This window comes from Chinchilla lanigera, unplaced genomic scaffold (assembly GCF_000276665.1).
Source record: "Chinchilla lanigera isolate Chin_1 unplaced genomic scaffold, ChiLan1.0 scaffold00002, whole genome shotgun sequence".
Classification (NCBI taxonomy): Eukaryota; Metazoa; Chordata; class Mammalia; order Rodentia; family Chinchillidae; genus Chinchilla; species Chinchilla lanigera.
Window position 1 is genome coordinate 15,767,051 of NW_004955403.1, and position 25,498 is coordinate 15,792,548.

Below are 25,498 nucleotides of genomic sequence, written 5' to 3' on the forward strand. Positions count from 1 at the left end.
TATGACTAACTTCATCTATTATTAGGTTCATTTACATATTTCTGTTTCTGATTGAAAGGATTGTTATTTTTCTTTTAATATTTTTATATATAAAGTGAACACATCATTTATAAATCACATCTATATAAATAGTTTACTTAAATTTTTCTTCTTTTAGTCCTATTTCCCTGATTATTTGTCCTCTCTTTGTATTTTTTTGTTGTAGTTGGACCTCACAATTTGTACAAAAATTTTTTAAAAATTTGTCCCCATTTTGGTTTGGCAGGGTTTACTTCAGATCTGATTTTGCAAATACTCACTTGTTAAACAACATCTTTAAGCAAAAATAAAAATTTAAAACAATGGAAAAGTTTCAAATACCAAGAAAGTAAGAGCCATTTCCAAAACCTAAATGGGTTCTTTGCAAAGCAAGCTAAATCTAATAATCTGCTGGCCCTCACTACACAGGAGCAATAATTCATAAGTGATATTCTTAAAATTTTACATAATTCTTAGAATATGTTTTAGAAGTAACAATATTCTGAAAATATTTTGCCTATTTCAAAGAAACATAACCATTAACATATATTACTCCTACACATTTCAAATAAATCTTCAACCATCCTTTCATTTAGGAAATAGTAAAGTCCAAGTCAATTGGTTTCAAAAGTGTGGTATCTGAGATTTGGTACCAGACAGTGAGAGAGAGGAAGGAAGGAGGGAAGGGAGAGAGGAAAGGATGGAGGGAGAGAGGGAGGGGAGGAGGGAGAAGGAGGGAGAGAAGGAGGTGGGGGAGAGAGAGACTATAACTGCAATAGCCATTTACAAATTCATCATCCTAACTCAGTTCAGAGAAAGAACAAATGAAAAAGAGATGAATAAAAACCTCTTCCTGGTAAGAAGCAAAATGTCCTGGCTTTAGTAAGTATGCTTACCATAAGAATTACTTTTCCTAAGAAGTCATTTTATAACAATTGTAAAGCATGGCTCTGTACCAATGGCATTGATTATTTATGAGTTTTGCATATTTATTTTTAACCATTTTTAAAACTATCAGATACAATGGAACTGGTAGTTTTTTTGTTTTTGTTTTTGTTTTTCTTTCTGGTTTTTCTCTGGTACTTTCAGTTCTCAGGAACTGAACTCACGACCTTGCGCTTGCCAGGCAAGCACTTTTGCCACTGAGCTAAATCCCCAGCCCTGGAACTGGTAGTTTTGAGGAACACTGATTTTACATGAGGAAAACAACCCTCTCCATGTAATGTATATCTTTCAGATAATCCATTGGTCTGTCAGTGTTCATGTGGAATCGTTCTGGGGCCATGGTCCCTACGAGACTGTTCTGCAATCAGTAACCAGAGAAAGGTTTTGCCCAGCTTTTATTACAACAGTTCTGATACAACTTTTCCAGATCACTATTAAGAATTGGTTCTATAAAGTAGAGATACCAGGCTTATTCTGTACATACCACTATGAGCTAATTCAGACTGAGACATCTATTACACAGCCATCATTTGGTTCAATAAATATTTGCCACCCTTCATGATGTTGGATGACTTTTGCCTTCGGGGTCATGAGTACAATCGACATAGGGCTTGTGGGGTTCATGAAATATTAATATCCTAATAATGAAGCCAGGTGTGCTGGTCTCCAACCATGGGCTATTTTCATCAGTAGTTATTCTAATACTACCTTAAATATAAGAGAATTAGGAATAGTAATCTGCTGGCAAAAAAGATGTAATACTTTAAAAAGTCACAAAACTATAACTTGGTATTAACTAGAATTTTGGACAGGCCACATGCATGCTGCTTTCTTCAGATTATTAAGAGCTGCTTGCCCATTTGCAGAGAAATGGGCATGGTTCTTATGAGCTCCTGGAGGCAGTAAATTCATATATTCATATGTATGTATATTATATGTATATGACATATCTTAAGATATTATATGTAATTTTTATAAATATATACAAAATTATATATAAAATATAAATACATATCTCAAAAATTGAAATTGGGGTCTAGATTATAGGTAAGCTTCTTTAATTATTCAAATAGGATAATAGGACAGAATATATTTGAAAAGAAATCTTCTCATGTCCTCCAGCTTACACCAGCCCCAGGCAATAAAGAGCTCAGTAGGGCTGGAGATGTAGCTCAGTGGTAGAGCACTTGCCTGGCACCAATGAGGCCCTGAATTTGAGCCTCCATAGGCAAAACCATGCATAAATACTAAAATTGTTAAAATGAAGAGCTTGGTAAAGCAGAGGGTCTGGGGCATCACTCTAAGGACTTCATAGGTTAAACTCAGTGGGTTGACTTTAACACAGCGAGCGACAGTGTTGTTTAGCTTCCTGCCACAACCTCTAAGCAGCTACAGCCACCTAATGTGCTCTACTCATCGGTTAGAACAACTTGAGAAGCCATCAGGAGAGAAGAAAGGTGCTTATCAAGTGTTACTCTCTTCTGCTTTAAGGAGACTCACATGGTGGCAAACAGGAAGAGCCCTAAGGATGACCAAGAGATGACCGAGTGAATCGCACTCTCTGCCAGGCATTCATTCCACAGGGCACACTTACCAATATAACCAGGGACCTCTTTGCCTTTATATGAGAAACAAAGTGTTAGATCCATGCACACAGAGGGCAATCCATTCTCCACGCAGTCAAATTTCGTTCTATTTACTGACTCAGGGTTGCTTAATGATGCCTCAACAATTACTACTGGTCTTGTCCTAAGAAGGAAATGAAATTAGCCTTAATTATTGCAAAATTATTTTTCCTTAAGAAGATAATTGCATTTGTTTTGTTGGTTTCCATTGACCAAGTAATTTCATTAATTTGCTTTATTAGTAGCATGTGCTTACATACTCAGTTACATTTCTATGCACAGATTAAGAGAAATTTTCATCTGAAAGTCTAAAAACATTGAGTTTATCTGATGATTTGTTTAATTGTATCTATGCAAGATGCTGAAAGCATCCTAAGGCTCAATAATGAAGCTTCAGAAAGATACTCTTCAGAAAAGCATCACGAGGACGCTACCACTGCTGCTTTTAGAAATGGCCCCCCATCATTTATAATTAAGTCTGTTTGTCATTAATCAGTGAAATGTATCAAGCTTACCTTAGCAACACAGCAGAATCAGACCGAAAAGCGCCGACTGCTACATCTGGATGGTAAAAAACGACTCAGATTAATGACAATCATTAGTCAAAGAGAACGACTTTCCAGGCATAAATGCTAAAAGTGCGTATCACCTTTTGACTATATCAAAATGGTATTTACTGAAAATTAATTTAAAAAGACAGGTTAGTATCTTAAGATTCATTCCACATTTGTCTGAATCTATTCATTGACAAGAGTGTTCATCCCCTCATAACATTTCATAAATAAACTTCATGACATAAACTTACGATGTGCCAAAACAAAATTTGGTTTTAGGCTCTGGACATATTAATGCAAGAATTCCTTTGGAAATAAAATTTATTTTCCCTTTTTTGTTTCAGCATGATATGTCTGATTGATTTTCATGGGTGTTTTCATTTCTTTTCAAGAGCAGGGAAGATAACATTAAGTAACAGTGTCAAGCTGAAGAATTACTTGATTGTCCCTGGCCTGTCATTAAATTTAAGAATGCTTAAAAACTGCAAGGAAGAAAACCTCATCAGTAAGTTGAAGTCTTCCATACCAGCTTTATGTGTCCACAATAAAGCAGCATTTACAATAGGGTTTATTCCAATTTATAAAATGTGGTAAATTTTATACTCACCTATATAGCCATTATTATCTGCATCAATTTGTCCTGAGATAGACTGTCCGAACATACTTAATGATTCACTAATTTGAAGTCCTCTAATTCTCTGAAAAAAAAGGTAAATTAAGTGGGAAGCAGTTTTTGAACATCTAATATCGCAGAGAAGCCATGATTTTTGTACACAATGATCCTTCCCAGTATGCCCTGGCATATTTGCTGAAAACATGCACTTTCAGATTGAAATGGGCAGTTACATTTATTTTGTGACTTAAAATATTTTTCTTTGTGAACAAAGAGAAAATTATATAGTACAGATTTTCTAAAGTAGTTCTCTCTTTCAGAGTCTATATTTAGTTCCTTAACCAACATAAATAAGCAATATTACTTGGAAAATAAAATGCCTATCATCACTCATTGGAACCTACTACTCAGATTCCTGAAAGCCTATCTTTTGAGCCTGACTGCTTCCCAGAATTTAAGAACAGCCCGGGTCAGCTATCTGTCTCCTGCTCTATGCCTAATTTCATGCCCAAATGCTGATTTATACTGTCCATTTATGTTATCTGTACTAAAAACAAATCAGTATTTTTTAAGCAGACAAGTATATACCTTTCATATTAAAAATACAGAACTTTTCCATTTTTGCCTAATCAAAAATAACAGTGCTAACTAACATTTCTATAAAAAATATCTTTAGAAAAAGTCTCTGCGTGTGAAGGCAGCCTTTTTTGTGCTTTGAAATGCTTTGATTGTTCAAGATATAAAAATGAAGGCAGAGTTTAATTAGGAATCTTTATTAAAATGCTATCATCTTAGTTTTCCACACTGAAAGAATCATAGTATCATGTGCATGTTTTATCTCCCTGTGCAATCTTTACAAAATACAAGGCTGTAGCCACCAGGCAAGACACAGATAATCCAACCCACAAAGGCCTATTTATGAATAGTATGGATATTGGCTCAAGAGCTCAAATTTGATGAAATATGAAGAAAAATCTGTAATAGGCTATAACTGAGACAAAGTGGATATAAAACTCTTATGAAAAATGTTTTAAAGTTATAAATCCCTTAAAATAAGACTATTAGTATTGTAAAAACATGTTGAAATAAAATGTTATGTTTCAAAGAGTGATAAGAAATAAGAAAAATAAGTCCACATAAACACTGGAAACATGAAAGATGCTTAATCACCAGTGTTTCTTTTGAACAGTTCATACTGTGATATCTTACCTGGGAGAAAGTTGATGAGATGCCATCTACTCGACCATTATAAATGTAAATGGCACCTCGCAGGTCGTCTTCTTGTGGAGCTCCAATAGCAACATCTATTTGAGGATTCAAAGAATGAAAAAATAAATTTTTGGTATAAGGAATAAAGTTTGAAATCTAACTTTAATGATCCTTAATTATATAAGTTCCCTTACGAAGATAAACACTCTTCTGAGAAAGAAAACCTACTAACACCTTCAAGGTACAAGATTGCAGCATAGTTTGCACACAGAAGAAGGGAGGGTAAAGGATCACCAGCCAGACTGCTGAAGTCTACCCCCAGCTCTGCACTGTGCCCAGCTTTGTATGAAGGACCCATTCTTAGCCTCACCTATACAATAGGATCATAATAAAGCATTTGCTCAGGATAAAAGAGCATAATTCACCTGAAGGGTTTGGAATAGGACCAGGCTTATAGTAAATTATTATCTATGAATGTTATAACTAGTAGAATATTGAATTTGAGCTTGCAGAATGATGTTTAAATTACTTCATGCTCCAGTGAAAGTGATTAAGGTATATATGAAACCTGTCTGTATACACAGAGGCCTTTAGAAAATGGACTTATGCTGCAAAATAATGATGCAGCACCTTATGAGTTTATTGAAATTCCCATCAGATTATGACACCAAGAGAAAAAAGTAGATCAATTCATATAAGAAAACTCAAGAGTAAGCAAAAATCATGACTGACATGGTTAAGTACTATAAATATACAGAATTAAGGAGAAAACTATTCTACCCTACATTTTAAAGATAACACTCAGCTACAATTTTTAAAAAAAGAACCAAATTTTCCACACAGAAGACATTTGGGCATATTCAATCTTTGGTTAATATAGATTCACATTCTTTTATTTCCTAGAATTACACTTACATAATATACTAGCTGTCACAGAAATAAGAACAACATGTTTGGTTTATATGAATAAATTAAGATATTTTTCCATTTCCCTGTAACTCAATTTCTCATTTTGGGATACAATATACACAAGAGTGAGGTGTTTGAAAACCATTTTTATTTTTCATGTAAATAAATAAACATTTAATTTATTGAAATTAATGAAATAAACATTTCATTTCTTTCTGTTGGTTTAAATCATAATAATTACTAACATAAGCATAATCATAATAATTACTAGCATATAACCACCTATTTAATGTAAACAATGCTTCCTGGGCTAGGAGCTTTACACATATTTACATATTCTCAGAACTGCTTCAAATACAGTCAGAGCTTGGAAGTCATTTGAAATGCATTTGAACTTGGTGCGTAACACACTTTGATGAGAAAATCTTGTCCCAGGACTTGCCACTTGGAACTGAAAGTTCACAAGCTAGAAGTTGTCAGTGTTACTGCTTCATGACTTGTTACATTTCCCAGCCCAAATAATGTGCTTAATTATTCCTCATTCTGGATACTTGTCATGCGTCCTGGAACCAATTCACAATCCATACCAAGGTATCGCTAATAAGTATTTTGATCCTCACTTTAAAGATGAGGAAACTGAGGCAGCAAGCGTAACTGGCTCGAAGTCAAGGCCAGGATGTGGAGCAGTAGGGATGGAAACCCTGTGGTCAGGCTCTAGAGCCTGTATCTCCACAATACAGAGTCATCCAGAAGACGGGTCTGGCCCAATAATTCCCATCTTACCACTTGATCCTAGTATGTGTCAAAGCAGCACCCACCGTATGATGTGATAATATGTCAATATTCATTTCAAGAGCATGTAAAGGAATATGGTACTTTACAATTACAGAACCTTACTACAGCATGGTTCTGCTTTAAAAATATTTACACATGTAGTTTATAAGTCAGATAGTGAGTCTGGAGGTGATAAAAGCGAAGCTAAATGAACATACAAGGGGTGATGATAACCCAGTGAACATCTAAACTTAAAATTTACGACAAGAAAACACACATATCCATTAATCCTCCTCAGCATACTCTCTCTTTGAATGCACTGAGCCTATCATTCTTGCCACTTTCTGAAGCACCTGTGCAAGTCCTCCTTTGTGTCTTTACTGGACGTGACAAAAAAATATAATGAATGCTGCTGCCGGTGTGATCCAACAGAAAGGCAAGATTTTAAAAATGTGATGTTGTGTCTCACTCACTTTATTTGCTATTGTGGCACAATGTGACTTCTGATTTTTCCCCAAAGCCAAGGTAAAAGGTAAAGGTTTTGAATCAAATCAATTTGAGGCAGCCATGACAGCACAACTAAAGACACACATGAGAGAGAACTTTCAGAACTGCTTCAGGAAGTGGCCAGAATGAGGGGATAAGTGTTTTCTAAGTGAGGAGGAGTATCTTGAAGGAGATTTGTGACACTATATCTTTTACTGTAATATATTTTTAAAAATTTAAACATTTGTTGTATTTTGCAATCACACCTCATAAATTGTCTTGCAAAGTCCATTCTGTTCATGAAATTGATGATACTGTCTATATATCCGTTGGTCTCATCAGTTATGTTGATGGGTCTATCTACCTAGTTATTTCACAATTCTCTCAAACTTTGATGAGATTTTTACACTGAGCAATTGGTGAATTGATTGGACATCTTGTTAGAAACTGACTTACTTTGTTTTTCTAGGAAATAGTCTGACCTTTTCTTTTGAACAATAAAAATATTTATATGATAAATGCCAAGTCAACTTAGGTTTACTATGGAACACACCACAAAGTTTTGCTTAATAAAGGAGAACTCAATGTGATTTCAATCTAATACTGGAAAAGGAAGGCAAAATGAACAGGTGGAGTTTTCACTTCTGGTCTACATGGCCCTAGGATCCCTTCCATGAACACAATGAATCTTCAACCATCTACCCATTCCCCTAAAATGGAGTGAGGGGCTGGGGATTTAGCTCAATGGCACAGTGCCTGCCCAGCAAGCACAAGGTTGTGAGTTCGATTCCCGGTACTGGAAAAAAAAAAAAAAAAGAAAATAGAATGAGATAGAACATGGGGAAAAGAACAGAGAGACACATTAAAAAAGACATGAAGATACCCTGCTGTCTCACCCAGGTGGACGTGCTAGAACGGAATTAAGAGTTTAGTGAAGAACACTTTGACTCTACTTCCAAATCACCCTGGTCTTGCTAATATGTGAAATGTAGAGAATGACTACTCATGGGAAAACTAGAAATTAAAATGAAAAAGTGGACAAACTAGAAAAAATATGTGGCATTATACACACTCACTAAAGTATGGATGAGGCCACTCAATGTAAATATGTTATAAATTATAAAGAGGATTCTAAATGAAAGTATAAATAGTACAAAATGTGCAGTATTAAACATTTGAATAATAACCTTTAAAATACAAAAGTTTCACCTTTAAGATTTCTGCATGCTGAAGCTCTCAGAACAAGAAGCACGGTGTGATACCCCAGTTCCCATACAGAAGCTGACAGACTACACTGTACCCTGAAAGTCACCTCTGAAGTCCTCCTCCTAAGTCTCATGGGTAGGACGCTTTCTCTCTGTCCTTCAACCCCTCACAGATTGCTGCAGACATTCCCAGGACCTGGCATAACTGTAGTAAGGGAACCTGCCTACTGTCCATGACACTTTCACAACTCATTAAGAGAATACAGTTATAAGCCAGGTTTGGTGGAACACACCTGTAACCCCAACGCTCTGGAAAGTTATGGCAGGAAGATCACAAGTTCTAGCCCAGCCTGGATGACTTAGCAACTAAGCAAGATCCACCATTTGCATTCTTTATGGCATATCCTCTGTCCTTCATAAGCTACATCTGATGAAAAATAAATACTAACTATCTCAGTGGCTACTTATAACAGCAATCATAATGAAATTTCATACATGTTTAATTGTAACATGTCACATAGGATCCAAATAACCTAAAAATATACATACATATTTTCTCATTCATTTTTTGAAATGGTAAAAAATCCAGAGATGGTAATACCTGAATACCAAATTACTCTATTTTTCACATTAGAAGGTTCAGTGGGAGCAAGTAGTCAGTAACTGTCTTTTTTGTAGAACACATCTTCTACATTTGAAGTTGATTAAAAAATTTAAAGAGAAGAAGACGTATAGGTGGCAAGAATTTATAGTGTTCCTTCACTTATTTTTAGTATCCAAGCAACTTTTATCCTCATGTAACCATATATTAATTTCTAATGACTCTATCAAGAAGACAGTTCTGAGCCAGGAGAATAAGTTCCAAAAACTTACTGAATGCTGGAAAGTTGCACGCTCTTCTTCAAACTCATTCATTCATTGCACACACAGACTCCGTTACTACTCAGTACTAGGCAAAAGGCACAGCTAAGACTGTATCGTCTATTCAGTTACTGAAGTCTTCCATACCAGTTGGGAAAGAGCCACCGTCTTTGAGTTTCCCAGTTTGCTGCTCGCCAGCACTCAGGACTTTCCCCCAGAGTCCTCCAAATCCACAGGGCAGAGCTGAACAGGAAATGCCTGGCACAACATGGGCTTCCAGGACCCCGTCCAGCTCTGTGGCCAGGCTCTATTGGGTTTGATCAGTGCCTTTGCTGCACTGATATTTAAATACCATGTCCCGGTGAATCTATGTTACATGTTTCTCTCCCAACCTCAACATTTTATCATTTCTGAAATCAGGACCCTTCTTAAAACAGAAAAAAATGCTGGGTGTTCTGACACAGCACAATAGCATTTTTTCTGTCTTTTTGAGACAGGGTCTTGCTATGCAGTTTAGGCTGGCCTTAATCTCACTTTGCAGCCCAGGTTGGTCTCAAACTCGCAACGATTCTCCTGCCTCAGCCTCCCGGAGTACTGAGAATACAGGCGTGCATCACCACACCCAGCCTGTAATAGAATTTTTAAAGGCACCTAACATAATAATTATACTTAGTGGTGCTTTCAAATCACTGAAACAAGGTATACTCAATATCATCTCTTATCAACAACAGTAAAAATCAGTGCTCACAATGAGGAAGTCGGATGAACACTAGAAAGAAAAAACATACATATACCATTCTGGCTGCATTTTCTATAATAGAAAAGCAAACAACACAAAATCCCAATTACATTCTCTTCCATGAACCATTTTAAAAGTGGAAATGAAGTACCAAATTAGATACTTTTAATTACCTTCAAAGCCATCATTGTCAATGTCACCAAGATTAACTATAGATTCCCCAAATCTTGCAGCGTATTTGTCACTTCCAATGAGCGCTGCTTCCATTTCATTCATTACTGCTCCCTAGGTAGACAGGGAGAAAAAAGGTGTCATTAGTACACTCCCCGACAAATTTACACATGATTTACTGCTGTAATTGGATATGGATTTTTTTCTAATGCACCAAACAAGTTGGACAAACTGCAGGCTGAGCTTTAGCACACACGTCTCAATGCAATTCGATAAATATTTATTGAGTAAGTCAACACATATTATAGTATGATTACAGTGCATAGGACATAAAAAATGTCAAAGCCATGATCCCTAGCTTTGAAAATCCAATAAATCATTTTGATAATTCAATTTAACAAATATTTATTGAGCTCTTACTAAAGACAATGCCCTATGTAAAGCGAATAGGTGAAAGGGGACAGTGTGTGCATAAAACACAACCCTTCTACAAGAAGCACACAGATGCGGGGACAATTTAGTGCTGCCACATCAGTGACTCAGAAGTAAAACTGCTTTGCAGTTACAAAAAACAAGGGGAATGTGTGAAATGGAGATAAGGAAAGACCATCAGTAGTACGAAAACAGGAAAAAAATCTAGAAGAGATTTCATAAAAAACAAAGCATGCAAGGTGGCTACTGATAGAAAGGTATACTTCTGATATACAGAAAAGATTCTCAGCACAACACAAATTCCAGAGGAACAGTACATCTAATGGAATGAGACCAAAAGTCACACTGTAATTTAATGGGCTTTCATTTGACCAAGGAGGGTAATTTGTTTGTTTGTGTCCTTGTGTTTTGAGACAAAGTTTCACTATGTAATTCAGGTCAGCATTGAATTGTGCTCTGCAGTCCACACTAGCTTCAAACTCATGACCCTCCTGCTCAGCTTCCTGACTGCTGGGGTTACAGCAATGTGCCACGGGGAAATTTAATGCTGCGAATAGTAAGGAGCTACTGAAGGTTTCCTAATTGAGGAGTGACGTGACAAGATGGCCTTTCAAACTTCATCCCAGCAGCAATGGAGCTGGATTGGTCAGCTAGATTCTCCCTATTTGGAAGACAAGTCACTCTGTTTAATAACGTTGCAGTAACAGCTATAGTCTTCTTTACAAAATCTGATCATCTCAATCCCCCCCACCCAAAAATCTATGCTACTCATCAGAAATCCCGTCTTTAAAAACTTGTTTGTCATTCCCTAAACACATGCGTTCTTCCCTGGGTGAAATGCCCATCACCTTTTCCTTTTTAACTGAGAAATTCCTATTTTTGTCTTGCTCAGATACTACTTCTTCTGGGAAACCTTCTCAACCTAAAACAAATCACTTCTTCCACTTTTCACGTACTCATGGGGCATTATTTGCCATGTGGCCATCATTCGCCATGTTGTATTCCATTGTTTGCTCCCAGGTCTGGTGTTTACACCAGACCTTGAGGTGCTGGAGGTCGAGACAAAACTATTCCCACCACTTTCATAGTCCTTGTTGCACTCTACATACTGTCATTCACTTTATTCTAAGCAAGAATGAAGATGATGGAATCATCTCTATAGATATAATCGCTGACGTCCAAGCAGCAGGGGACTGAATCAAAGGAGTGGGAGGAAGAACAGCCCCCTCCTGGGGAAATGCCAAAAGCGAAGGGAGAAGGGCCCAGGGAGGGCAGACAGGTGCAGACACATAAGATACAGTTCTGGGAGGACAGTCTGAGAGAAGTGGTGCTCACTCTTCAAGTATCCTCCATTCCCAGAGAGCAGTGATCAAGCATTCTCTGGGGTCGCCTGAGAGGTATTTTAGTAGAATTAGGGGGAAAGCAGAGTCACTCAAGTGTCATTCTTTTTTTTTTTCAAGTGTCATTCTTTCTTAAGTTCATTCAAACATAATTTTGGAGCACCTACTTGTCCATGACGCTTCCCAGCCCTAAGGAAACAGCAATGAACAAGACAGATGACTCCTCTCCACATGGTGTCTACACTCCAGTAAGACAGACAATAGCGGACCAGATAGATAAATATCATGCCGCTTAGTGGCAAGTGCCTTTTCAGAGAGTTAGCAAACAGAGGGGTGATATGGGGACAAAGATGACTAATCTGAGGACCTGAACGCTGAATCAATGACTAAATTGACCATGGTGTTCAACAGTGGTACCTCTTGGTAACTGTGATGGAAGAACTCAAGCATGGATTGGTGGGCAATGTTCCTCCTTTGCTCTCTGCACCAAGGAGTTCTGCCTTTATTTTTCACACTGGGAAGGTTTAAGATCTCAGTGGAAAAAAGTTGCTGTGCTGCTTTGTTTTAGATGTGTATGCTGCTTTTTAAACAATGCTCGAAAAAGTTTATTTGCAAACAGAAAGAGAAATCTGCAACATGAGGATGTGGCATGTCTAAGAAAACTATCAACAGGGAAATGTGAGATATCTATGCAAGAAAAATGATTGTTGAGTACCACCATTAATGAGACTTGAAGGATCGCCGTGTGGATGCTATACCTTTACTCTTAAAATTAGGTTTAACTGCAGCCTAGGAAATCCCGATGCTTCCGTGAATTCCTTGCTCCGTATTTAGAACTTTAAGAATTCCCAACCTTCTAAGACTAGAGTGTTCTCTCTTAAATTGTACACAGTTTAGTCTGATGCTTAAACTAAGAACTTATTAAGTGTTCGGAAACCATTGGTTAAATCAGATTATAATTACCTTCTGAAACAGAATTCACTTTGTTGAATCCTGACTAAGAGACCTTGTGCCAAAGCAATGAACCAATTTTCTCACAAGCCTGCTTTTGTTTTTAAATCAAGGACACAGGGTGAAAGGGCATCTCATTAAGACCCTGGGATTTCTTTGTTTTGCTTTAATGTCAAGATGGGAAGCTGTCAAGATAATGCCAGTAGAAATCTTTAAATTAAATTAAGATCTCAGTTTCTACTTTAAAACACGGCTCATGATTTAAAACTGACCCATCGTCAGTAATTACCTATTTAAATAACTAGGATATTCATTTTGAAATAAATTGTCAAATTCATGTTTTAAAATGTATCAAGCATACATTATTCATTAACATTGTATCTAAACATTTCCAGTTGTTTTCAAATCAAGATATTTAACTCTTGATCTTCTCTATAATTTATTATATTACGTAAGGACCTCAACTTTAGAACTGTTTTTTAAAAAGGCCCGTTTTGAAGAATAAACATCTTTCTTTCACATTAGAATTGCGTCAAAAGAAAACTGAAGAAATTTTAATTGCTTGAGTGAATGTATACAAGCTGTGAATACAGAATAGCAGTATTTCTGGCATATCCAAATGAAATAGCTGTTCATTCATCAAGACGTTCCATTTTCTTTCTAAAGTGCATCAATAGAATATTAAAATTTTTACTTTTGTTAGTAAAATAAGCCTAAGAATCTGTAATTTCCAAGCTCTGAACTGAGAACAGTTTCCATGCCCATCACAGTTTCTGTGAATGGCTCTCGGTTTGGGGCAGTCAGTCACACTCACCGAGCCAGAGTTGATGAACACGAACACTCGGCCCTCCTCCCTGATGGTGCTGTGCATGGGTGCTCCCACCAGCAGGTCTGAGAAGCCATCTGCGTTGAGGTCCACAGCACAGACAGAAGCTCCAAAATAGGAGCCCAGCTGTCCCAAAGCAAATCATATCTGGTTATTATGAAGCAGGGTTCTTCACAAAAGCCCTCTGCTACACCACAGGTAGAGGCTTATTACCTTTTTACCTTTCATTTCATGTAAGATATTTAGTTCTTTTGCATCAATGCTGAATATATAGGCCTGTAATTGGGAAAATATTAGAAGAGTTTATATTGCCATCAAAGTCTCTTATTGACAATATACTTATTTCTGTTTGATCAAAATGTTCACTTTCACCTCCAGTAACTGCTCAAATATAAAAATATTGAAATTTACTTAAAATGTTAAGTATTACAAAAATATTTTGAGAGTAGTGCAAAACGCTGTAGGGATCCATTTTCACATTAATATGCCTCATTTACAGAGCAATCCTCTCAGGAATTTTTTTATGGATCCCACAGATGGCACAGAAAGTGTTGTTTGACTCACTTTTCAAAAGTTAAGGCACACAGAGATTGGCCAATGTACACATAGCAATTTAGCAAAAACTAGAACCAGAAATAACATTTTCTCCTCATCTTACAGTAAAGCATGCAGCTACTCCAAATTCCTTTCAATAAATGTTACACAGTAAATCTATCCCCTGGACAGCTTTCATTTCATTTTACAATTTACTTCTAGGAAAGAAAATCCTCACTTGACTTATATAATTCTTCTTAAAGTTTTTCTGCTAAATTTCCTTGAAAACCACAAATCTTTCACATATTCCACTAATGCAATACAGTTTATTATTTCTAATCTTTCATTCCTTAGAACTTCTGCAGTTCTTCTTTTGATATTTATTACCTCCTGTGATTGACTGGAACCTTTTGGAAAACAATAAAGATTAAAATGTAATTCTTACTTTACCAATCTGTTCGTGCTGAGGGGCTCCTCCAACTACTTCCGTACTGTGCTGACTTCGAAAATGCCCTGCTCCTACTGAGTACCCTTTAAGAAACGGGAGAAAAGTATCATCATTTAACATGGATAAAATAGATCCAAAATCTACCCGTGGAACTGAATGAGACTGAATTAAAAATGTCTACATTAGGGGCTGGGGATTTAGCTCAGCGGCAAAAGCGCTTGCCTGGCAAGCGCAAGGTCGTGAGTTCGGTTCCCGGTACCGGAGAAAAACAACAACAACAACAAAAAAAATGTCTACATTAAGCAGAATGTTACGCAGGTTTAGCATAATGCTGAAAATTCTCATTATGTTTTAAGCAGTTGTGATAGGTATGTTAATGAAAGCATGTGGTTAGCATTTCCAACTCCCGGAAGGTGAAAATATTATCTTTACACTTGGTTTGTATAGTATGAGTAATTAGTTTCTAGAATTAAAACCAAAATATTTGAATATATAAAGCATTTTAAGCTTTCAATAAAAATATCTTCCCAATTTTCAACTCTTGTGTCATGAAATCTTCCTATTGTCACGATGTAATGACACAAAAGGTGAACTATTTTAATTTCACATGCTGAAAGGCATACTATCGTTATATTTTTTGTAATACCTGAAGACTTGCTCATTCATAAATAAGAAAATGTTGACTTGTCGGTGAAGTTCTGCTTGAATGGGAAAAATACTGCCTTTTTAGTATAATTACCTCCATATAAGATGCACACATTTGAAATACATACAGCTTAAATAAATGTATCCTTTTTAAGGAAATCTAGGAAAACCATTTATTTAACGGTAATGGGAATTAATGCCAAAAATTTTTGTATTTCTGTAGATTTATCAAGTATGAAATAATCATGAGGAGGAAGAGAATAATGGTGATGAAAAGAGTGAGCTCCAGGAAATAGCCCAAGAATTTAAAAGGCAAAGGCCAATGAGCAGTTTTTAGACTATACTTCATAATGTTACCCTTTACCTGAATGCTGTTGACAGTCCCACCGGCTTTCGTATGATCTTTTAGGAAACTATACTTACTCACACATACATGGTTAAATGAGTTAACACATGTAAAGTTCTTAGAAACAGTCCCTGGAATGTAGTAAGCACACAGTGGTGGCTAGAAATAATTAGTAATAAATTGACCCTATAAAGATACGTACAAGTTTGTGTTCCCCCAAATAAAATACAAAAAGGAAACTACCCCAGGAGTTCTAGTTAATTATATAATGATTGTAGTCACATACTTTAATATAAAATAATACAGTCACTAAAATTCCATAGAGTTTATACTTTATCAAGAGAGTTTCTCATCTGTTTCTTTAATTGCCACCTACTGGCATGTAGCTCTTTTGAAGCTACAACATTCTTTTTTCAATAATAGCTACTAACCAAGACATAGGGAATTTGGATTTGTCAATTTGTACAATACCTAAATAACTTCCAAATTTGACTTGATTGTGTTTGTCTAAAAAGGCTTTGTATTTATTTGCAGTTATATTGTAGACAAAAAGAGAGCCGGTCCAATAAGATGATCCTGGAGCTCCCATCACAATTAAATCCTGAAAGGAAAAAGAAAAAAAAATTTAACCTCACTTAAAAGTAAATGTGATATAACTAGGGAAGAGAACACACTTTGTAATATGTTGCCCAAATATGAACATTTCTCTTAATTGAAAAACATATGACCAAAAAAAAGCGGGGGACAGGAAAGTTGTCTGAGTTCTGATCTGAAAACAGAATTTCAGAGGAAAAATTCTAAGACTTTCTCTTCAAATTTACCCAGTGGATTTAAAAAGTCATAGGTGTACAAAACAGTAGAGTAAGCCTGTATGAATAGGGTAACACGGTTACTCCTAAAGAAAATCCTATGTGATTGATTAGTGTTCTTTATGAAGACAATCACGAGTCACCGGAGGGTAAGAGCGGACTTATTTCAGTTTGCAATGACCATGAATAGTTTTCCTACAAATGTTCAGACTAAAAGTCTTTTCCAGTGGAATTTGGGGCCTTTTATAAATAAGAATTTACAAAGAAGAAAGAGAGGGTTGGAATGTGCAGGCCTTTGTCTTGCACAGCAGAAAAACTTGTAGCAATCAAATTTCTTTATCATATTTCTGTACTGCCTAAATCTTGAACATTTAAAGGTAAATTTAAATATAAACTAAAGAAAGCATTATTGCAAGCATTTTAAAAATATTACATTTTACAGAATAAAACTTGATAAAGCCACCTCCATGGAGTTAGAAACCATTCATGAATTCATGTTGGATTTTTAAGAGAAATCATAGGATTCAGGGGTTAAAATAATTATGACCTTTTACAGTATACTGTTAGAGTTCTAGAAAAGAATTAGAGTTTGGGGATCTATCTGGTTTAAGAAGATATTAATATATTCTTAAATATCCCAAGTGGTGTAATTTAATGAAAAATGTGGATTCGTAGGTATTTCCTTCAGTCCTTAACTGATAATAGAAATAACATACTTGAATAAGTTATTTTTAATTATCTAAAAATAACAAAAAATTAAAAATATCTACTTTTGATTTCCATTGAACTATTGATAAAACTGGTAATTTTTAGTACAAGTTTTCACTGATTATGAGTGGTACAGCCAGAAAATATTAATTTTTGCAAATTATATGAAGACTATTGAGCAGTAAAAATAGAATAATAATAATGGCAAATTTAAGAGATATTATTCAGATTGCACACAGTTTTTACTTCAGTGAGGCACTGGTTTCCTAAATCTTCAGAAGAGTTAAGGATGTAAATGTAAACATTCATAACAGCTATATTTTGAACTATTACCTCTGTGAAGAAACTAGATATTCCAGCTTGACATGATGCAAAGTTTTCTCCAAATTTTTTCACATAATCTAAAATGGAATATAAAAATGATTCAGGATTCCACAGAATGACACAATCGCTCCACTCTTGTTTAGAAATCCTTACAAATATGCCTTTTAAGGTCTACATTTTGCACTATCCCATTTCAACAAGTAGTAATTTATGTAATCTGAGATTACACAACTCTCTTACTAATCTTCAAAATATCACCAGGAAATGGCAATAAAAACAAATCTCTGACTCTTCATGAGAATATGTAGCTCACACTCAAAATATCTGTCAAATGAGCAAGATGGAGGTAGGATTTGCAGCTGAGCCCACCTTTTATTTTTTATTCTATAAATTTTAGGTGTACAACAGTATGTTCTGCTGCACAAATACCTGGTGAAAATATTCAAGCAAATCAACATATCTCCTCATGGTGACTTTTGTGTGTGGCAAAAGCATGCCAAATCTGTTCTATGGCAAATTTGCAAGACACATTGTATATTAAAAATGGCCCATGCTGTGCATTAGATCTCTAGACCTATTCATCCTATATAACTGCAACTTTATGCCCTTGGACCAATAGTCGCCTCATTCCCACCTCCCTTCCTCATCACACAGTCACCTTCCTACTGCGTCTATGCATTTAACAATTTTTGATTCCACAGACTACGTGTTCTTTGTCTTTCCCTGGTTGGCTCATTTCACTGAACATAATGCCCTCCAGGTTCACCCCTGTTGTCACAAATGTCAGGTTTTCTTCTTTAAGGCTGAGTATTAACTAGTCTGTGTGCTTGTATGTGTGTACATGTGCGTTCACATACATATGTCAACTCCTTTTCATTTGCCAATGATGTGGCCATAAATATAAGACTGCAGCTATCTCTATATGGTACTGACTGTTTTTCTGTCGGCTCATTTAGTAGCTCCACTTGTATCTTTTTTTTCAGTTTACATTCCCACCAACAGTATAAAACTGTTTAAAGGTCTCCACATTCTTTTCAGAGCTTGTTACACTTATCTTTTCAATAAACAACCACTTTAATGTGTGAGGTGACTCCATTGTGGTAGGATTTACATTCCCTGATAATGAGTGACATTGGGCACCTTCTCATGTATCTATTGACAATTTTAATGCTTTCTTTGAAAAGAAAGCTATTCTGCTCTTTTTCTGCCATCAACTTGAGTTCCTTATATATTTTAGATATTAACCTCTTATCAGTTACATATTTTCCCCATTCTGTGGGTTTTCTCTTCACTTCGTTGACTGTTTTCCTTTGCAGTATAGAAGCTTTTTACTTTGATGTGGTTCCATTTGTTTATTTTTGATTTTCTTGATTGAGCTTTGGGTATGATAAACAGAAAATCATTTTCCACACCAATATCAAGAAATTTTTCCTCTATGGTTACCTCTGGAGTTTGATGACTTCAGGTCTTACATACTTTAATAATTCCATTTAGAGTAGATATTTGCATATAATGTAACAAGAGTTTTTTAAAAAGAGCTCAACTTCATTATTTTGCATGTGGTATCCAGTTTTTCCAACATCATTTATCAAAGAAATGATGCTTTCCAAGGTTTTCCCCAGGTGAAAATAACAATCACGATCCAAGACACGGGGTCTCTTATTACAAAGCCCTTATGAATGAAGGCTTTGGGGCTCACTAAGGGGACACAGCTTTGCTTCTTTTGAAGACCTGACACGAAAACAACAATCATGGTCACAATTTTTGGGCTTTGATAACCAGAAAGTTCAAGTAAATTGTTATATAATTTATAGATTATCTTTCTCTGCCATCATTTTTCATTTTTATGTCTTTCCTGTATTTTACAATTTTGGATATGTTAGCTTTATGTCATCTTGAATTTTTTTTTTATAAAAGGGCTATGTATATCTTAGCAAAAAAAATTCTTCTGTGAAAATGTTTAAATATAAACCAACAACCACTCAGTAAGAGAGGTTAATAAACATACAGAAACTTAGACAGTTTTACTGCAACCGAGAATTTAACATTCACCTTTCATTTTCTTGCATCTAAAGGTAAAATAGGAATATTTATGATGTAAGCTTCCTGTGACCTCAAATTCCAGGGAGCAAAGATATCTGTGTGCGTGTGTGTATGTGTGTCTTTTTGAGACAGGGTCTCGCTATGCAGTTCAGGTTGGTTTCGAGCTCACTTCGTAGCCCAGGCTGGTCTCAAACTTGCAATAAGCCTCCTGCCTGAGCCTCTTGAGTACTGGGATTACAGATGTGTGCCAGCACACCCAGATGAAGATGTCAATATTATTAGAGTCAATAACTGAATTGAAAATATTTGGCCAAATTTTTGCCAGTTAATAAAAATTTTCTTTGGCTGCTAGGGTTTTATTTCTGGTTTTTGGTTATAAAAATTAAAAACTTGTATTCATATTTTCTTAGACTCCAAAAGACACTGAGAGTTTCAGTTTTGTTGCAGATGTTATTTAAATGTTCAGACATTTACCACAACTTTGGTCACGTCTGCATTCAACATCTAGCTCTGTATGTGATTCTGTATGTGATGGACAGCACAGAATTCCCATGGGAAAGGTCTTTCACACTTTAGACCCAATCTCTTGCTATTTCAGGAAATACATATGAATTGGAATGAAAGAGATAAAGTGGAAGAGATGTGCATACACTTATACTTGAAATATTTTGATTACTCCTAGAGGCTGGAGTTAGACTAAGAAACTAACCTTTTCCTTTCTAATCAAACCTTTCGACGTAATTTTATTATCTTAAATGTCCTATATTTATTGGACACTAGACTCACTTACATTGATGATAGTAAATTTACTGCAAAAGTGGGTAATGATCAACTATCTTCCACAGTTATTCAGATGAAACTGTAGAATTTCTAATCCAAAAGCACAAACTACTTGTGAAAACTAATGCTACCTACCACTGGATACAGAAAGTAAAGAAATATTTTGAGTAGTTTTTAAAAAGCTACTTCAAAGGTCTCCTTCTTCATCTCTAATCATCCAAAACTGAACATTTAAAACAACCAGAAAGGCATTTGCTTCCTTCTCTTGACGTAATTGATATCAGAATCAAACCTCACCTTGGTAACAGGGAGCCATTCTTTTACTGAGTTCCGTCCGTAAGTCAGAAGGTATCCCATAGCAAACACCAGCAGGGAGCTTATTTTCGTTCTTTATGTAAAATATATTTTTCCATCTGTGCCCACAAGTCTGAAAAATAAAAAGTAGACCAAATGGTTTGAAAGTTCCGCTTGACACATCTGACTGCAGAATTCTCCAGTGGGCCAATTCCAATACCTACCACGATGGATCCATTTTCTCCTGGCTGTCTGGAAAGTGTGACCCCCAACCATTGATTGTCTCTTTCTTCCAAACATGTCTTTCCACAGGGTTCTCCACCAGGGCTACCTACGGCATTTGAAAGTAAGTTTATCATCAGTTTCCTTGAAGAAAAAGTTATTTTTACAAAAATAAAGAAACTAAACCTGGGCACTCATCTTCAACGCTTTCCTTCAGCTAAGTCTCACTTCTATTCAATGTGCAATCAGACAGTATGTGGGAATTACTCTCTGCTAACATAGCTGGTTTCTCACACAATGTCATTTCTGTTTGTGAAATGACCAAGTTGTAAAGAGCTGGCTCCAGTGGTACGAGGAGAGAGCTATGAGTAGTACAGAAAGCCCTGTGAAAACCAACAGGCGCTGTGCAAATACAACTGCAGTGTCTGAGGCTTGGAAAATGATTTGCACTCTTGTTTTAACCATTTACCTAGCAATGTAAGCAGCAGCATCAGAGCACTTTTCTTAGTGTTTCTTGTATAGTCTTCAGCCATTAAGGTACAGTTTATCGGAGCTGGAAAGCAATGGTTGGGCATGCAGAAAATGCCATGTATAATTAGCATACTAATAATGCAGAGAATTTAAAATGAACTACTTTATGCTTTACATTCAGCGGAATGGGACTCATGTTTTCAATGAAGATTAAAAGATCTTGGAAACCACATTGTTTTAGTAGTAAATAAAATCCTTCTATATGCACTTAGGTAAATATATAAATAACTACAAAGTCAAACATACATAAAATATTCATGCAAAGCACAGTACTTTTAAACTGCACAGTAAAGTGATCCTCACAGTGATAATTTTCATCTGTTGACATGACTTCTTTGCTTTATACCTGAGATCATATTAATATTGTATATTAAAGTGATTTCAAATCAATTATTTGGGAGAAGAATAAGATACAGTATCATAAGATTCTCTTTGCAAAATTCTCTATCACTAGGCACTTTGTCTCCTGTAGTTTTGGTTCCCCGACTCCCACCCCATGCCAGTGTCCTGGAAAGACCCAGAATATCTACACAGCTAGGGTTAATTTTTTTTTTTTTTTTTTTTTTTTTTTTTTTGTTCTTTTTTTTTGGTTTTTCTCCGGTACCAGGAACCGAACTCACGACCTTGCACTTGCCAGGCAGGTGCTTTGCCATTGAGCTAAATCCCCAGCCCCTAGGGTTAATATTTTGGAAGTGAAATCGTTTGCACCAAATCTCCCAGGCAGAAAAGATTTTAAAAAGCATGAGAAGGTTTCTGTGTATGTATATACTTATGTGTCCTCCAAAACATCATGCAGGAAAAACACACCCCTGCACACAGCTGAACTGAAGCAAAGTTTCTGAGATGATTCTTCAGAGTCTGAGCCAGTTGGTCTGGGTGAGGCACAACTGCCCAGGTGACCCTCGTGGGCAGGGATGCTGCTACAACTGAGTGTGGGTGATGCTTTTCTGATGAGACCTTCTGGAGAATCATCAACTCCTACTGATCAGTATTGGCTCACAGGAGGGACAGATTGAAAGGAGGAAGATTACTAGGCCTGGAGAAAGAACACAGAGGTTTCTAGCAGTGTCTGTTCTTGGAACATAGAGGCTTGCTGCAGCCCAGACCTTGACAAAGGTGGCTGAGTGGATACAGATGTTCCTGTGAAAACTAAAGGAAAAAGGAGAGGAAGCAAAAAGAATGGAAAGAGAGGATAGAATTAAAGGTAGATTCAGTCTACACAAAGTTGAAGTCTCTATTATTTACCAGAACTTTATCAAATTATAGTCACTCAGCTAATTTTGCTCTCAGTTGCCTCAGCTAAGGAGTCAGAGGTCACAAATAAATAGCACCTGATCTCTGTTAAAATACGGTACATTTAACAGACACTCAGCAAGACTGCGCCCAGTATTTAGAAAGGCATTTATTATTCTAGAGCTAATTGACCAAAAGTTGAAAAACAATCAACAGATTAGTTTGGAACTAGAAAATACCGTGTAAATTATTTAATGAAAACAGCCAAAAAGTTCTTGCATTCAGGAATAATGTAAGATTATCATCAGTTTCTTCACTGTTCCTTAAATTCAGAAATGAAGACCAGAGATGCTCTTGGGTCAAGCTGTTTCTGTTTGTGCTGGCTTCTTCCCACGACAGCTGTGGCTCCACCAGGTGACATTAGGATGTCACCACTGCTCCGTCCACACTTATTTTCCCACTGCAGTAACATCACTGCCATCCACCCTCTTTCTCCACATGCTGAGTGGCTCCTGGACCCAAGGGTAAGGGCCATGGCCCCTCCAGTGACTTAGGGTGAGTCCTATGATCTTACAAACATCTGGGGACTTTATGTTCAGTGTGGCTTATGACCCTCTCTTCTCTTTCTCCTAATTCTAGGTTAACAATAGTGACTCTTAGGAACAGAGAACAGCCTTCCAGAAACCACAAGAAAGAGATGTTTACTTAAGAACAAATGTAGTATAAACTTCCTTAGGACTCTAGTGGTGGGGTTGACTCACCTGTAAGCAAAAGAGATTTCAAGAGAAAAACACGGGGTGGGTTTGTATGTGGGAAATAAGGGGATGGGGCTAAGGGCTACTGTACATGATCTCATATGTTTGTGACTATGTGCTTCCAAGCAATAGATGCCTTGTAATTTATAGATAACATTCCTGACTCATGGTTATCTTTAAATGGTACCTTTATCTTTATTCTCATGCATTGCATGGGGAACCACTCAGGCTGCTTCAAAGATCAGAGGGTCTAAGGACACCTGAGGATGTGACCTCATTTGTCTAGTGCAGGCACACAGTGGGATACAGTTATGTAACTCTGACTTAGCACAGATCAACACACATGCACTGTTACAGCACTATGTAAGAATGTAAATGTGATAGAACAACCTGTATAAGAATCATACAATAAAGATGCAGGCAGCTCTTGTGCTCTGCTCTGCTCCATGCTGCCTGCTGTTATTGCTGATATCTTGCAAACGTTCATTCTTTAACCCTGGGACCTTACCCTCGAAAATCTCCCTTGGTCCCCTGAGAAAAGATGACACATTGCTAATCTAATCTTAAATAACAAAGATGACACTCAGCATTGGCCCTCAAGGGTCTTTAGACACATAGGATGTGACCACTCAGAGGAAATTGTGGTGGAATTAATTTCCTGTAGGAAGAAGGATTTCATTTTTGCTGGAGTGAGCTACATTTATTTGTTTACAAGTACGCTGGCCTACTTCCAAGGTTAGTGGGTAGTGGCCTTGTTCCTCTTGGCAGGGGCTATTGCTCATTCAGCATCCCATACCCAACACCCAGCCCAGAAGCGTGTGCTAAAAGGGAAGGGTCTGAGGATGCCACACAATCCGCAGCTTTGCCTAGGATTTGACTATGCTTCTTGTGTTTATGTCACGCATCTTAGTTTGAAATGTAAGCGCAAAACAATGAACGCAAAGAAAAATAACAAACATGTTGTGAAACAATTACTCTTCCCCAAACATAAAGCTAATCCAAACCAGCAAGCAAACACATATATTCACATTAATTATGTTCCTCCTCTTTGCTTAACACTTACTACCACAGCAGCAACCTCAACCCCATTGACCGTAATGAAATTTCAGCTCTGGTTACAAGATAGAATCAATTCCAGCAAGACCCTGGAAGTCCCCAGTACTCCACTGGGCATTTCTTAATCTCAGAGACTATGTCCCACTTTTCTATGGCAGAGTCTTGCAGAAGAGGGCAGGAACCTTCCTGAACTTGGGTCAGGGCTGCTTTCAAGGTCTCCTCCCTTAAGGCTGCCTGTTCTGAGGCTCCTCTCCTTCTCCATGGGGCACTCAGCCTTGCCTGGCCCTTAGTGATGGGGTTTTCATCTTAATAAAAATTCTGCTAAGTCACCATGGCAGTGAGCCAATATGGTATGGCCCACTGGAGGCCATGTGGCAGGCTCTGCCTTACTCCTCCCCAGTCATATTACAACTTCCTACTTCCTTTTTTTTTGTCTTTTTTTTTTTTTTTTTTTTTGAGACAGAGTCTCACTATGCAGTTCAGGCTGGCCTTGTGCTCACTTTGTAGCCTAAGCTGGTCTTGAACTTGCAAGGATCCTCCTGCCTCAGCATCCTGAGTGCTGGGATTACTGGTGTGTGCTGCCATGCCTGGCCCCTGCTTCCTTTTTTACAACATCCTGTTTCCCTCTTCCCACCTCCTGTCCAATCACTGCTGGCCACCTTGCACAGATCATTCCCTAAACCCCACCCCCAGCCTGGCCCTATATAGCCTTTGTTCCCCCAGCCAGGCCCTCAGAAGTGCCATGTCCCTCCTTTCTGCTGTGGTCTCCTCTGTGCCCACAATAAAGGCATTTTTTACTTTGCTCTATTTTTATCTGTGCCAACAAACCTATCACTTAGCACCACCTGGGGAAAGTTTTAAACAAATACCAGCACCTGGGCCCCATGCCCAGAAGTTCAGATGTGCAGGATCAGGGTGGACACCTTGACATCAGAGTTTTTAAAAGCTCCCCAGGAAGCTGTAGTTGGGCTTAGAAATGGGCTTCTAAGCCACTGCTGATGGCTGTGACTATTCCTCTATTATTTTTAAAATACACTGTGTTTCTAAAATAATAGTAATACCTTTATGTCCCCCTCAGTTCCAACTAACTATTGAAAGAGAGTATCACCTGT

General features: G+C 37.0%; 1 protein-coding gene across 1 annotated transcript in view; it reads right to left on the reverse strand.

Annotated features, from left to right (window-relative positions):
• Itga4 (integrin, alpha 4 (antigen CD49D, alpha 4 subunit of VLA-4 receptor)) overlaps positions 1–25,498 on the reverse strand; it is a gene marked incomplete at its 5' end in the record, with an annotated part of 80,760 nt that overhangs the window by 40,755 nt on the left and 14,507 nt on the right. Inside the window, 12 exon segments of the mRNA XM_013512527.1 lie at positions 2,558–2,712; positions 3,104–3,149; positions 3,750–3,840; positions 4,965–5,059; positions 10,112–10,223; positions 13,647–13,784; positions 13,872–13,934; positions 14,638–14,723; positions 16,103–16,232; positions 17,482–17,549; positions 20,593–20,722; positions 20,814–20,920. Coding sequence (XP_013367981.1) covers positions 2,558–2,712; positions 3,104–3,149; positions 3,750–3,840; positions 4,965–5,059; positions 10,112–10,223; positions 13,647–13,784; positions 13,872–13,934; positions 14,638–14,723; positions 16,103–16,232; positions 17,482–17,549; positions 20,593–20,722; positions 20,814–20,920 — 1,221 coding nt within the window.